Source organism: Vipera berus, assembly GCF_964194415.1.
Source record: "Vipera berus genome assembly, chromosome: 1".
NCBI lineage: Eukaryota > Metazoa > Chordata > Lepidosauria > Squamata > Viperidae > Vipera > Vipera berus.
The window spans coordinates 340,049,886-340,064,218 of NC_138202.1; the positions used below are offsets into that span (position 1 = coordinate 340,049,886).

The following is a 14,333-nucleotide window of genomic DNA, read 5'->3' on the forward strand; positions in this document are numbered from 1 at the left end:
GGTATGGTTTGAATGGGTTTCCTTTAGTACTTCCTAGATTGTACAGGGACAATCCTAGCTTATTCCGGCCTCTTGAAAAGCAACTTTGTGACAATAGGAGACTGCAGCAAAACAGCATAATCCATGAGGCTGCCCCATTCATATCATTGGGGTATATATGGAAAAAAATTCCCATACATTGCAGGATATGGTCAAAATCAGTTGATACCCCTGATCTTCTACCTGAACAAGGTTCTCATTTTGTTTCTTCTTTGCAGTGATTATGCACTTGTGATCAACTCTTATTTTGAAAGGTTGGAGACTGGCAGGATCTAATGGGGAAATTTATAGAACCATTGAATATTAAAGCTGTGGTAATCCAGATATTTGCTGAGGGTTGGAATCTAGCAATTAGATCTTAAGAAAGACTTCTTGCTTTCTGTAGTACCTCCAGTGGAGGAAACATGAAATATGTGGCAGATAATAGCAATAGCACTTATATAACACTTCACAGTGCTTTACAGCCCTCTCTAAGCGGTTTACAGAGTCAGCATATTGCCCCCAACAATCTGGGTCCTCATTTTACCAACCTTGGAAGGATGGAAAGCTAAGTCAATCTTGAGCTGGTGAGGATTGAATCTCTGGCAGTCAGCTGAATTAGCCTGCAATACTGCATTCTAACCACTGCACCACCACTAGCAATTATTATTATACCCTGGATTGATTCTCAAGAGTTTGTGATTGGGAACACTATTTTGCAATGGCTTCTTCCTCAGGGTTCCAGGTGGTGGTGGTGGTAGAAGAGTGGTTGGCTTAGTGGCTGTTGCCTTCAGGTGTGCTGCATTAGTTGGTTCTTTCACTTTGTGAAACAAGTATGTGAGGTTATCCATCAGTTCAGAATCTCTGTGGAGATTCTGTCATCCAGGTCATGGTCATCTCAAAGGTGCTTTTTCAAAAGAGAGCTGGACTTTCTTTGTTTTTCCTTGAAGACACTTTGCTTCTTTTTCAAGAAGCTTCATTGGATGATCATCTTAGATGAGAAGCGAAATATCTTCAAGGAAAAACAAAGTCCAGTTGCCTTTTGAAAAAACACCTTTGAAACATCAATTCACGATGCAGCAGCATCCGTCTGTTCATAACATCCAGCTTTACATCTCTGTCCTGGGCCAAACTGGCAAGGCTACTGAGGTCTTGTTTTGGTGACTAGAGGCTGAAGGTCTGGATGGGACAGAATCCTATTTGTCCATTATGTATGGCTCCAATGTTGTCTCGTGGTCAGGAAGCACTACCCTTAAAGGCTGACTTCAAAACTTGGGAGTTGCTGCTCCTTCTTCAACAGCAGATGGGAAATAATGGCCAGGGAGCCTTTACAGTGTTGCACATGATGCATTAGTTGTGGCCCTATGTATGGCGAGAGGGTCTTGCTACAGTTATTCATGCCCCCAGCATCAACTATACTACTGAAATGTACTCTACAAAGGGACTGCTTTGAAAGCCACATTGGTCCAAATTGCATTAGCCTGTGTATGTTCATCAATGGGAGCCCATTACTGTTGTGCTATGAGCTCTGGATTAGCTTCATGGAGGCTTTGGCGTGCTAGTGTTAATCAAAACTCTTATGCAATACCAATCTGGGGCAGTCACCAGGACCAGAGCTTTTGGACTCATGCTGGAACCCATCCTCAGGGAACTTTTCACTACTGGAGTATGTGCTTTGGGTTATTCTATGCTCTTAAAATGGCTTGGTACCAACTTTTCTTCAAAACTGCAATCATCCACTAGAATTGGCCAAACCCATTTGATCTTACCATGAAAAACAACTGATGGTTTGCCACTTTTGGGGGGTAGGGATACTGAAGCACAGAGATGTCTCTTTTCTATATCACTGCCAGTTCTCTGGAATGACTTGCCTTCTGGAAGACAAGACTTTTCCAGAGCGCATTTGAGGTTTGATATGCTTTTTAAAATTATCTACTTTATTATTTTTGAATTTTATTGGATCATGGATATTTCAATATTTGCATTCCAATGAAACTACCTGCGAGATAGATAAATTCAACATGCACATATAGAAATAACAGATCACCCTGGATAAGTAATATACAGTCACTGTACCATTTTAAAAATCCCAGAGATGTTACCCTGAGTGATTGAAAGGAATGCAATGAACAATTGCAAATCACATATCAAAATGAAAAAAATTATAGTGAAGTGTTAATAATATTAAGGATGGGAAAAATGATGGGAAAATGGCATGCAAATGTGGCAAAAGTTAGCGGTGTATGTTGGAAGGAATGAAATGTGAAAACTGCTTCTGTAGCCATGGTACAAGAGAAGACATGCTAACTGCTCCACATCCAATACTTGAAGGGCTGCCACAGGGAAGACGACATTGATTTATTCTCCGTACCACCTAAAGGTAGGACAAAAAACAATGGGTAGGAGCTTGTCAGAGGAAGATCCAGTCTGAAAATAAGGACAGTTCTGATAGCAGTGGAACAGCTGGTCTCCAGGAGTTATGGGCGCTCCATCCCTGGAGGTTTAAAAGAAAAGACTTGAACAACCATTGTCCAAGATGGTATCCCTTGGGCTGGGGGTTGGACTAGATGAGGGGTAGGCAACCTCGGCTCTTTTATGACTCATGGGCTTCAACTCCCAGAATTCCTGAGCCAGCCAGGCTGGCTCAGGAATTCTGGGAGTTGAAGTCCATGAGTCATAAAAGAGCCGAGGTTGCCTATCCCTGGACTAGATTAGAAGACTCTCAAAGTCTCTCATTCCTATCATTCTCACTTTGGGAGAACGGATTCTCATCAGCAGGACTTCTTGTGATTTTTAGACAGACTTACCCAGGGCAGATCGATATTTAACGTACCTTGATAGCACCAATTGCCATCAAATATTTTTCAGGATCGCATATTTTTAGAAAAAAAATCGGGTTACCTAATGCCAAAGTTAATTTCGAACAATTTAAGTGACACACGAAATAGAATTAAAAATATTTAAATGACTCTTTCCAAAACAATTTATAGTGTACACTTGTCAGAGGCAAAAAGAATCACATTATACCAAAGGAGAAGTTCGATTTCGGCGGCAAGATCTTTTTCCCTTATCGAAACCTCGCGAGACTACAATCGGTAAAACCATCACTCAGTTTCTAGAGGCGGAGCTTATGAATTATTCGGGCGCTTGCGCACAAAACAGCATCGAATAACGCAACGCGCCATTGCTGAATGACACCAGTTCATATCTCTCTCTCTCTCTCTCTCTCTCTCTCTCTCTCTCTCTCTCTCTCTCACACACACACACACACACACACAGAGAGAGAGAGAGAGAGAGAGAGAGAGTTGTGCGCATGCGTCCTTCAGGAGTAAAACGAGAGAACTGCCAGAGCGGCACAGAGTACTGTAGTGGAAGCCTTTTGGTGAGGGAAGTGACGTGTGTTTGGCTGTCTGCTTTCTTCCCTTAGGTGTATGCTGCCGGTTGGTGGTGGTCATGGCGTTGGAAACGGTACCTAAGGATCTGCGGCACTTGAGGGCTTGCTTGCTGTGCTCATTGGTCAAGGTGTGCCTTCCGTTTAGCGAAGCGGAAATTCCTTTTTTTAAAAATTCTAGTCGGAATAGTACTGCGCCCAATATATATTTCTAGGTTGGGTCGGGGACGTGTAAGTCCTGGGAGACCACGTTGGGGGTTTTTTTTCGCCGACGATGGCTTTCCTAGCCCGGCACCTTGTTTGTGTCTATGGTGTTGTCACTTGAAATATCCGATTGTGAGAAGGAGGCTATCCCTTGAGTGGCATTTTCGGTGAAAGTCATCCCACCCAATAGAGCAGGGGTTTCTTGTTCCTTTTCTCTCAGTTGACTCAGCCTTCCATCCTTCCGAGGTAGGTAAAATGAGGACCCAGATTGTTGGGGGCAATTAAGCTGACTTTGTAATAATGCCGCTTGGGGGGTGTATGAAAGCCCTAATAAGCAGGCATATACATAGAATGAAGGCTACTGCTAAGCTTGTAAGCCGCCCTGAGTCTTCGGAGAAGGGCGGGATATAAATGGAATTTTTAAAAAAACACGTTCCAGCACTTGATTATGTGCCATCAAGTGTTTTTTAACTTCTGGCCACCCCGTGGTAGATTTTCTTCATGACGATCTGTCCCTAACCTGGTCTTTACTTAATTTCGTTGTGAGTTACACAATGACAATAAAGATATTCTATTCTACTTAAATGGCACATCCATCACCACTGTAACTGAGTCCATCCACCTTGCTGTGGTCTTCCTCTTCTCTTGCCTTCCATCCTTCCCAGTATTAGAGCCTTTTCGTCTTGCGTCCGAAGTAGCTCCAAGCAATAGCTGGGGCATATTTGGCAGCCTTCCCCCACTTCAGAGCTTGTCTCTCAGATAGGTTGACATACAGCAGTACCCTTCCTCCCCCTTCTCCCATTCAATAAATACTTCCTAAAATTATTTGCTTAGAATTTTAGTTTGCTGGCTGTGAATACTGTTGAATGTGTTTAGCTTTTTAAGTGCTTTACTCTTGTTCCTCTACTACATTGTTTGCAAATAGGGGTAATGGTGTTTTTACTGATATTCATCATTTTGGATAATATGTAACAAATTGGATTCTAATCTGAAATGATAAGAAAGCACCATGAATTCCAGAGTAACAAGTCAGATTTGTGTTTGGAAATCTTCATAAAGCCTTCCTCTAATAAATGTTCAATAGCAATTATTTATGTAGAAAGTATAGTTTTCCCTTCTTAAACCGATTTGAACATAGATCTGAATAGATAAAGGTAAAAACTCCCATACGTTGACCTTTCCTTAGCAATAATGTAGAAATGCTTTGCCTTCACTATTTTTTTAATTTTTAAACTAGTCTATAGCACTGGGGTTTCCTGGTGGTCTCCCAGCCAAGTATTAATCAGTTCAGCTTTTTCCAATTCAGCTAATGTTGATTGAGTGCTCCTACCTACTTGGATGACACATGTAAATCAAATTAATAAACCACATGTTAAAGAGTGGTAGAGATTCTCAGAATACTACTATTCAAACATAATTCGCTTCTGAGGTTTCATAAAAAACTTGTCACACATCACCCTCCATGTGCTGTTTTTATCCTTATAAGCTGTATTTCCTCTTGTCCATCTCAAACTTCAGTGGACGGCTTAAATCCCAGTATTAAATGTGAAGAAGAAAACAACTTTGATTTCTTTGTATCATGTTTAATTTTAAAAGCCAATTTTAATATGTGCCCCCTGCAATAGTAAATATTTTCCCTTTTAATTTAAAAAGCTTTAAATTTTTTCAATGAGCACAAGCTTTAACTTCAGTTTTTTACTTATTTGCTGTACTAATTGACTAGTCATATTATTTTTAGTCTCTCCCAACAACTATGGTTATTCAAAATGAATATGGGAGAAAGTTGTGTACTAATATCTGAGAGGAAAGTTAGGAAATGAATAACAACTGTACTGAAAAAAAATCTCTGGGACAACTTATTGTATTGTTGATCCATACTTAGTTATAAAATGAAAAGGAAGTTGCAAAGGAAAAGCATGTTGAAGGGTTAAATGCAAAGAAAAGTTGGGAGGTGTGCTTTTATTGTAAATATGATTAATTTTTTTTTTGCGGAAAGCAATTTTTGCAACAAATTGCAGCAAAGGTATTTCCCATTACTGAGGTGAGGACTTTAAAAAAAGATACATTGGAACCTTAGAGGATGCTCCTAATTTAAATGGGCGTGTCTCTAGTAGCAATACTTCTGATTTTTCTGTTATAACTTTTTTCTTCTTCAACAGACTATTGATCAGTTTGAGTTTGATGGTTGTGACAACTGTGACGCCTATCTCCAGATGAAGGGGAACCGTGAGATGGTTTACGATTGTACTAGTTCTTCTTTCGATGGGTAAGTGTGCCTGTGTCAGCTCCCCACATAATGGTCACAGTTGTTTTCAGATAAGCCTTGAGGGTGAGATACAGGCCTGGAATCCAGCATTTTTTTTTGCTGTTGCTAGTTATAATTATTGTTTAATAAATTGGTTAGATAGCAGAGCTTTTCCTTTTTAGAAAATATGCCACTGATATATTTTTTTAAAAAAGTTTGTTTACTGACCTTCTAGCCTGGTGTTATAATAATGTAAAAGATAAGTACTCAGAAAACCAAGTTTCTTCCATCTGCACAATCTGACCCATCCATTTTATAACTATCAGCCCCCTTTAAAAAATGTGAAGGCCATGTCTAATCTTTAGTGTGTAAAATTAAAGAGGGTATTGTTGAATTCTTCAGCAATGGAAAGTTACTATAGGAATGATCTTAGATTATGTGCCAGTAATACAAATTGCTCCTGCAAGTTATCCATCTTGTCTCTGATTATACATGTTGCAAACATAATATCCCTTGAATCTCATTTGTATAATTTTAACTTTGTTGTGACTTAAATATAACAGATAGGAAATGCAGAATTGCTCTTGCCCAAGCTGCATTTTGACTAGTTTCTAGAAATCAGATGCAAAATGAAGTACTCTTCTTATAGTTATTATCCCTGAACGAATTTGCAATTGTGCAGAGTCAGCAATGGGACAGATAATCTTTCACATTCACTGTTTCATGTTTTATTATTATAACAAGGAGTCCTCATTTAGCAGTTGCCTTATAGTTAACAGTGGTGATGAAAAAGTAACTTTGCTAACAATCCTCATCCTCCTTATGACCTTTGCGGGTCTGCAGAGCAAAAGAAAGCTGGAGTAAGACTATTGCCAAAGTTGTGGTTTCATTTAGTGACTCGTTCATTTAACAATTAAGTTGCTGGTCCCAATTGTCAGTTGCTGAATGAAGACTTATCACCTTCTTACTTGGAAAAATGAATTCAGAAAATGATACCACTGGCAGTTTGTCAACAAATTTCAGCAGCATGATCTTATGTGAAGGAAAGAAGTTTCAGAACTTCAAAAAAGAGTTGTAGGGTCTGCAGTTTGTAAGTTAGCCACCCTTGGCCTACAGGAAAAGTATGACTGGATTCATGAGAATTAAATAGGGGCGATTATTTACATAGATTTTGAATTAATACAACTATTATGGAGCATGATATTACCCATAAGAAAGCAAATCCTTGATAAGGTTCATACATTTTAGTAAAGCTGTGGAGGTAAAGCTGTGGATCTCTTGAAAAAAAAATTCTCCGTTTAAAAAGTGGAAAGTGATCTTTACCAAAAATCTAGGAAAACTGCTAACTGGAAGAGAATATTGTAGCAAAAACCTTCCCCCCTGAATATAAGAACAGATGACAAATTGTTTGAAATTTTATTGATCTGTAGCTACAGTGTGTTCTCTTAGAGAAGGAGACAAAAACTGATACTGATACTCTTAGGAGTAAACAACAGTTCATTTATTAAGTTGACCTTGATTATACATAGTAATTTGTATAACTTTCTTTTTTTCTTTGGGAATAAATTGTACAAGACAACAATTTGAAAAAAGAAACTCTGTTTCTAATTCTAGTGTAGTCTGTGCTCCTTATCGCTTGTTCCTTTCCCTTCCTGGTTTTTTTGGGGGGCAATTTCTCTTCTATTGTAATTGCTTCTGGCGGTGGCTCAGTGGGTTGGGACGCTGAGCTTGTCGATCAGATGGTCAGCAGTTTGGCGGGTCGAATCCCGAGTGCCGCGTAACAGAGTGAGCGCCTGTTACTTGTCCCAGCTTCTGCCAACCTAGCAGTTCAAAAGCATGTAAAAATGCAAGTAGAAAAATAGGGACCACTACGGTGGGAAGGTAACAGCGTTCTGTGCGCCTCTGGCGTCCAGTCATGCGGGCCACATGACCACGGAGATGTCCTCGGACAAGCGCTGGCTCTTCGGCTTTGAAACGGAGATGAGCACCGGCCCCTAGAGTCGGAAACGACTAGCACGCATGTGCGGGGGAACCTTTACCTTTACCTTTACCATTCTGTTATATACCCAAAATATGGTTCCTATTATGTCTATTAGTATTTACTGATTTGGGAATCCCATAGTATAATTAGGTATGCTATATTACTTTTGTTATTACTAACTTAAATAGCAATAGCAGTTAAACTTATATACTGCTTCACAGTGCTTTACAGCCCTCTCTAAGCGGTTTACAGAGTCAGCCTGCTGCATGTATTAATTTCATTAAAACCCTCCCGGAAGTACCACTTCAGTTGTTAAGGCATCAGCCTCGGTCTCCTGTTTCTAGCTTGATGCCTTAATAACTGCAGTGGTACTTTGTACTCAGCGTTAATTGATGCCGGGAGGCGTGACAAGTACTAAAAATGATGAGTGTCAAACAAACCACATGACCTATCACGCGACCCTGTGTTTTGGCCAGGAAGGACTTCCTGTCTGTCCCTTTTCCTATGTGAGCAACATTTCCAGCATGGCCAACTTCTTTTCTGCTCTCTACGTCCGCCCCCTCTTCCTTTTGTAATGACCTTGCCAGCATGGCCAACTTCCTGTCTGTTCTCCACGGCCGTCTTCCTTTTCTTATCACAGTACCAAACGAACAGTGACTACCAGGACAACATTTTTTGTATCAAAAAGTGTTGAGTACCAAATACGATGAGTTGTGAAGCAGTCGAATACTGCGGTACCACTGTACACCAAACTACCATTTTACTCATCCACATAGGCCTTTTGGAATAATAATAATAATAATAATAATAATAATAATAATAATAATAATAATAATAATAATAATAATAATAATAATAATAATAATAATAATAATTTTATTTGTATACCGCCCTTCTCCCAAAGGACTCAGGGCGGTGAACAGGGCAATACATGTTAAAAGACAAGAATACAAAAATTAAAAGAGATTAAACAAGATGCCCAAGAACTATAACAATAAGTTAAAATACATAAAAAGCAATAAAACCCAAAGAGCCGTATTTTGTAGCTCTCCAAAAATACAGGAAAGAGGGGGTGGTCTGGATATCCAGGCATAAAGGAGGGTTTTCAAGTAATTGGTTTTGTCCAAAAACCTTTGTAGCTGCTTCACCAATATCTCCTTACAATCTTTACTGGGAAGAGAAAGTAGGAAACTGGATAAAGTTGTCAGAGATAGTTGAGGTAGGGAAGGCCTCTCAAAGAAAGAGTATACCCCCAACTCTTTTAAAGCAAGTATCACTACAAGCTCTCTCAGAGAGCCATTGATTTTCTCAGAGAGCCATGCACTGTCTAACTATCTGAGGACTCCAAGAGGACATGGATCAGACAGGTGGCAGAGTTCAGACTATTACAGAAGACTCAACCATCACTTTTGGCTCCATAAGAGCAAAAGAATCTCAGATTACACCAGAAGACATTATTTTGCTTACTACAGTGGACAGCAGATACAAGAGATGTTGTTTGCCACAAAACCTGGAAATTTGGTTGGCTCATTCATCCTGCATCCCTGGAGGTGTTCAGTCGCACCCATTTTTTTTTTCTGTAAAGGACTCCCAGATAATTTATAATTTGTCTGCTATACAGGAATTTGCAGACACAATAAGTACAGAGAAAAATGTTATTTCAATAATCTCACTGTAAACTTAGTTGGAACTCTTACCAATACTCAATTGTGTCTACTTTGGGAATTTTTTAGTTACTTCCTTCCCATAGCTCCTCAGTTAACCAAACAGTAGCCTGGGATTGGCAGTTGGTCAGAAGTCCTCATCCAGCATCCAGGATCTTCTGCTTACTGTTTTTCCTTATTTCCAGTCTTTTGTCACCTCCATTCATCCTTCCAGTCCTCCATTCTAGTTCTTATAGTGCCTCAAATTCCATCTTTTGTTGTCCATCCTCCATTTTTATTTTATAAATTTTGAACTAACAATATTTCCCAGAGAGGCTGAAATCTTATTGCTGCTGTTTCGGCTAAGCAAATCTCTTAATTTTTCTAAGCCTGCCCCAGGTTTTATTTAGCTGTCATTCGCATCTTCTATATATAGTTCCTTCTTCTCCTTTTCTTTTTTTCTCCTCCTCCTCCTCCTCCTCCTCTTCCGTCTCTTTCTCTTTTCCTTTCACTTGGTGTTTCTTTTGTTATATCTTTCTGTTCTTGTGCACTTAATGGCTCTTCCTTCTACTGATTCATTTCTTCTTGATTTCAACACCACTTCAGTTAGAGCTTCATGAAGATATTCAAGCTAATTCTGCGGTAGGTTTGTCATCACTAGAGACAAATAATGCAAGGGATCCCTGAAACAGGGTGTTCCCAAAATACAGAAATTCAGTTTTGTCTGGTTTTTTTTTTAACTTTTTTTTCAGTTTTCTGACTTTACTTGTCTTCTTGCAGCATTATTGCAATGATGAGTCCCGAGGACAGTTGGGTCTCCAAGTGGCAATGGATCAGTAAGTTTTCGTCCACCTTATATTTAATTATACAATTAAGTTGTGTTTTGGTCTGCTTTCAAGTTTGAGAAAGATTGATGAATAAATTAAGGACAAGTAGTGGATTACTGGAAGGGAAACTTTTTTGTCTACAGGAACATGTAGGTCATGTTATTGATGCTTTTCAGTATTAGAAACGTTCTGCAAGAGGGATTCCTCCCATGCTGATAGCAGAGATGAAAACTTCAGGAGCTGAAATTTGCTAGCAATTTTGTGTTACAAGAATTTCTTCACAATAACATAACCGTTTAACAAAACATCATTATGACTCAGGAGTGAAGCATCAGCCCATGGAATATGTTTCACCTGTGAGAAAAATTTTTCAAAACCCAGGGAGATTCATAGTTACCGTTTTGGAGGACATTACGAGTATTAGTCAAATTGATTTCTTTGAACTTGACACTGTCAACTCAAAGCATGGCATTTAAAAGCATTAATTGAACATTTGAAACATAAATGTTCATTGGCAAATACAATGATGACATTATTTGAAAAAATGACGGTAGATACACTATTTGCATTTGTATTTGTTCTGCAGAACTCAGGATGATTCAGATACTAGCTGTAATTGGTCCTAATCATTTTCAGTCTCTTGGAATTGTATTTACACTTGAAACAATCCTAAAATATTTTTAAACTAAATCTGGGTTTTAGCACCCTTGTTCAATTTTGAACTTTTTTATGGCTTTATTTAACATTTCACTTTGTACAAGGAATGTAATTAAATGACATGCTCACAAAACAAGAATAAATATTGCTTAATACTTGAAGAAAAATATAATTCTGATAATAGCTAAGTGGGAACTTACACTTGGAAAATATACAGCAGTGGCAAAATTAACAGTATATATACACAACAGAAGTTGAGCATAAATGGTTTCCACACATACATCATGCAACATGGCAAATATAAGCATTTTTAGTCTTGACTTTTAAGAATATCAAATGTTTACAAATATGGTAAATTAGCAGATGCATAAAAAGGGGTAAGTTAGAAATTGAATAGTCTCTTTTTTTAACGTTTTGGTATTTCAATTGTTTTCAAGCTTGCTTTGCCTTTTTCCTTTATCAACATGCACAAAAAACATTAAGTAACAATAGAGTGATAACCTTAATGCTAAGTAAACAGCTTAAGACCAAAATTTGTAGTGTTTTACTGGTCAGCAAATACTTTGAACATTTTGAAGCAGTTTTTAAATGTTATAATTAATTATGGATGTAATAGGCAAATAGTTTTATGATTATTATTGATATTTCAGTTTGTAATCAGTATTGGTATATTATTTCTTTTTTTACTCCTCAGTTGTCTACATTTGTGTAAACATTAGAGTGTTAATTATCTTCAATCAGTACTGTGCTATACAAGTATCAAACCTATACAGTGCGTTTAAAACTATTTTAAACAAACTTTCGGACAACTGATTAAAATAACTTAGACTGAGGTAGAAAGTGAGTGCGTGACATGAATACCCTTCCTGAAAGTTATATTATTTAAGTCATATTATTAAGTAGAAGACCCTGAGTTCAAGTCCTGTTTAGCCATGGAAGTTAGCTGGGTGACTGGGCTAGTCATAATCCAATCCATCTCACAGGGTTGTTGTGAGGAAAGTAGAAGAAGGAAGGTGTGTTGGATACATTCGCTGCCTTGAATTATTTGTAAAAATAATAAAAGAGGGATACAAACAAATAAAAATATTATTTCACACTGCAATTCTCAGCAGTCATAATTCATATTTGTTCCTGTTTTCTTAGGTAATTTCAAGCCAGGCGTGTATGCTGTGTCAGTGACTGGCCGTCTGCCCCAAGGTAATTGACAGCAGCCTTTACGGTTTGGTGGCCCAGATGGGGAGAGGGGAACTGGACTGCGTAAGTGGCGGGCCGGCACATGCGTGTGGGTGCGTGCCAGCCTGCCACTCACACAAGTTCAGCTGTGTGTGGATGCGTGCCAGCCCACTGCTTGTGCAAATCAAACTGCACAAGCGTGTGCACTGGCCTGCTGTTTGTGCGGCCCAAGGGTTGGGGACCCCTGCTCTACAGAATTCCCTTCTGGAGGACTAGGATTTGGAGATCTTTTCTCATTTCTAAAAATCCAACAATTGCATTAGAAATTTGTGCCTGTTTACTGTTGAGCAAGGGCACTGCAATGGCCGTAGCTTTACAGACCAATCATGGGTCTTCTTGTTTAGCACCGTTGTAACTTTGAATGGTCACTGAACAAATGGGTGGTAAGCAAGGATCACCTGTACTTCATCTGAGTCCATAAAATTAATAGATATTTTTTTTGTTGTTGCAGGCATCGTACGGGAGTTGAAGAGCCGTGGAGTGGTCTACAGATCTCGGGATACAGCCATAAAGACCTAAGAATATCTGGTTCCTCAAATATTGTGTCTTTCCACCTTCCTTTTCCCATATGGACTATTCTAAAGATATGGAGTATGATCTCTACATGGGTCAGGTTTTTATTAAGGACTCAGGGGCTGCCTACTAGCGGCTTCATTTTTCTGGCTTTGAGCTAGATATGAAGGGTTCTTTCCGGAAAGACTTAAGGAAGAGGTGCCACTAATTCCCAAAGTGTTTCTGATTTCTATTAGCTGTTTTTAATAAATTTGGTTATAGCATCAGAAATCTGCACTCTGGCTTTTGCTGTTAAAAGTTTTTTGCCTTCCTGTAGTAGATGAGGTGTTCTAGCCTGCCTGGGCTCAATTTCTAGGATTTTCTCTGAGAGGAGTACTACATATTCCATAAAAGACAAAGTTAAGATTTTCTCTTATTTTTCATAGAATATGTAGTAGTATTTTTGATTCAAGACTTCCATATTAGTTCTGATGGGGATAATTTGTCCATATGCTCCTTCTGGTTAGGGTTCCATTTATATATCTCCCCTCATATCCCTAGCAGTCCACTATGGACCATCCGGTTGCTCTGAGCAACAGGACCTCAGCAGGTTCAAGAGGGGGACCAGCAGGCTGGCAGAGATAGATTGCAGGTTGTCTGCTGCCATTTGTGTGGCATGATGATAATCACAGGAGATGTTATGGGGAAAATAGGAGGAAGAAGTATTAGGTATGTACCCTGCCTTGAGCTACTTATAAAGTAATAAAGGTGGGATAAAAACCTAGTAAATAAATAAATAAATAATACAGGAAGGTAATATTTTCCGTGATGGGCCTTACATGGCTGAGGTGTATGGGTTACAGGTTGCTTGCCTATATCTTAAAACATAGGTCTAAATTAAACATCTTATTAGTGTTGCACACAGTCTCTGAAAGCTTTAAGTATGACTCCAGAATCGCAAGTTGCTATTGAATTGTAATATCTGGTGTGAAAGAAGGAAAGAAATATATTGGAAACAATAATATTCCTTGCAATGTAATTTGCATTACATGAAATTAAAAATATTTTCTGCCCTCCATTTCGGTGTTTTTATCTTGTTTGTTCTTTGAAGTTTGCTCACTGGCACATTATTCAACAGCCAGACTTTTTTTTTTAATGTATAGTGATAACTTTCCACAGTATATGCCTGGCATATACTAATGAAATTATTTTTTTTTAAAAAATGGCTTTTTTGTTATCGCCCTCCAAATATGTGGAATATCCAACTGAAATGTTATTTTATATTAGATCAGAATCGGACTGATCACTGGAAACAATTATGAAGCAAAAGTTTAGCTACCTTGAATAGGAAGGCACAAATCACTGAATAAGACTCCAGCGCTTTGAAAAATTGAAGACAGGAGACAAGATGCCTAATATCATCACTGGTGGAGACAAACCAGTCCAAGCTTAAAGCTTCAGGGAAGCAGCCATTGACAATCTGGAAAAATCCTGTTCATTGTGTCATGAAGTCACTGAACAATAGCAAGAGGATATGAGTGATAAGCCTCAAAGCCTCAAGTCTTTCTCTTCTACATTTATACATTCACACCCACCATCCTAATTCTTTTGGGAATGAGCAACATTATAAAACACAGAGACA

The 14,333-nt window shown here is 38.7% G+C and overlaps 1 protein-coding gene across 1 annotated transcript; it reads left to right on the top strand.

The window, feature by feature from the left end:
- Positions 1–3,335: 3,335 nt before the first annotated feature.
- Positions 3,336–13,769, top strand: SUPT4H1 (SPT4 homolog, DSIF elongation factor subunit). The gene is made up of 5 exons (XM_081313845.1): positions 3,336–3,540; positions 5,773–5,879; positions 10,263–10,318; positions 12,110–12,163; positions 12,651–13,769. Exons 1-5 carry the CDS (start codon positions 3,472–3,474, stop codon positions 12,716–12,718), a joined length of 354 nt encoding a protein of 117 aa, XP_081169971.1. The 5' UTR covers positions 3,336–3,471; the 3' UTR covers positions 12,719–13,769.
- Positions 13,770–14,333: the final 564 nt, after the last annotated feature.

Bases quoted from the DNA above. Each gene is read 5' to 3' on its own strand.
- SUPT4H1 (XM_081313845.1), top strand. From the start codon at position 3,472: ATGGCGTTGGAAACGGTACCTAAGGATCTGCGGCACTTGAGGGCTTGC. The intron at 3,541-5,772 runs GTGTGCCTTCCG...CTTCTTCAACAG, and splicing joins TGCTGTGCTCATTGGTCAAG to ACTATTGATCAGTTTGAGTT. The intron at 12,164-12,650 runs GTAATTGACAGC...TTGTTGTTGCAG, and splicing joins GACTGGCCGTCTGCCCCAAG to GCATCGTACGGGAGTTGAAG.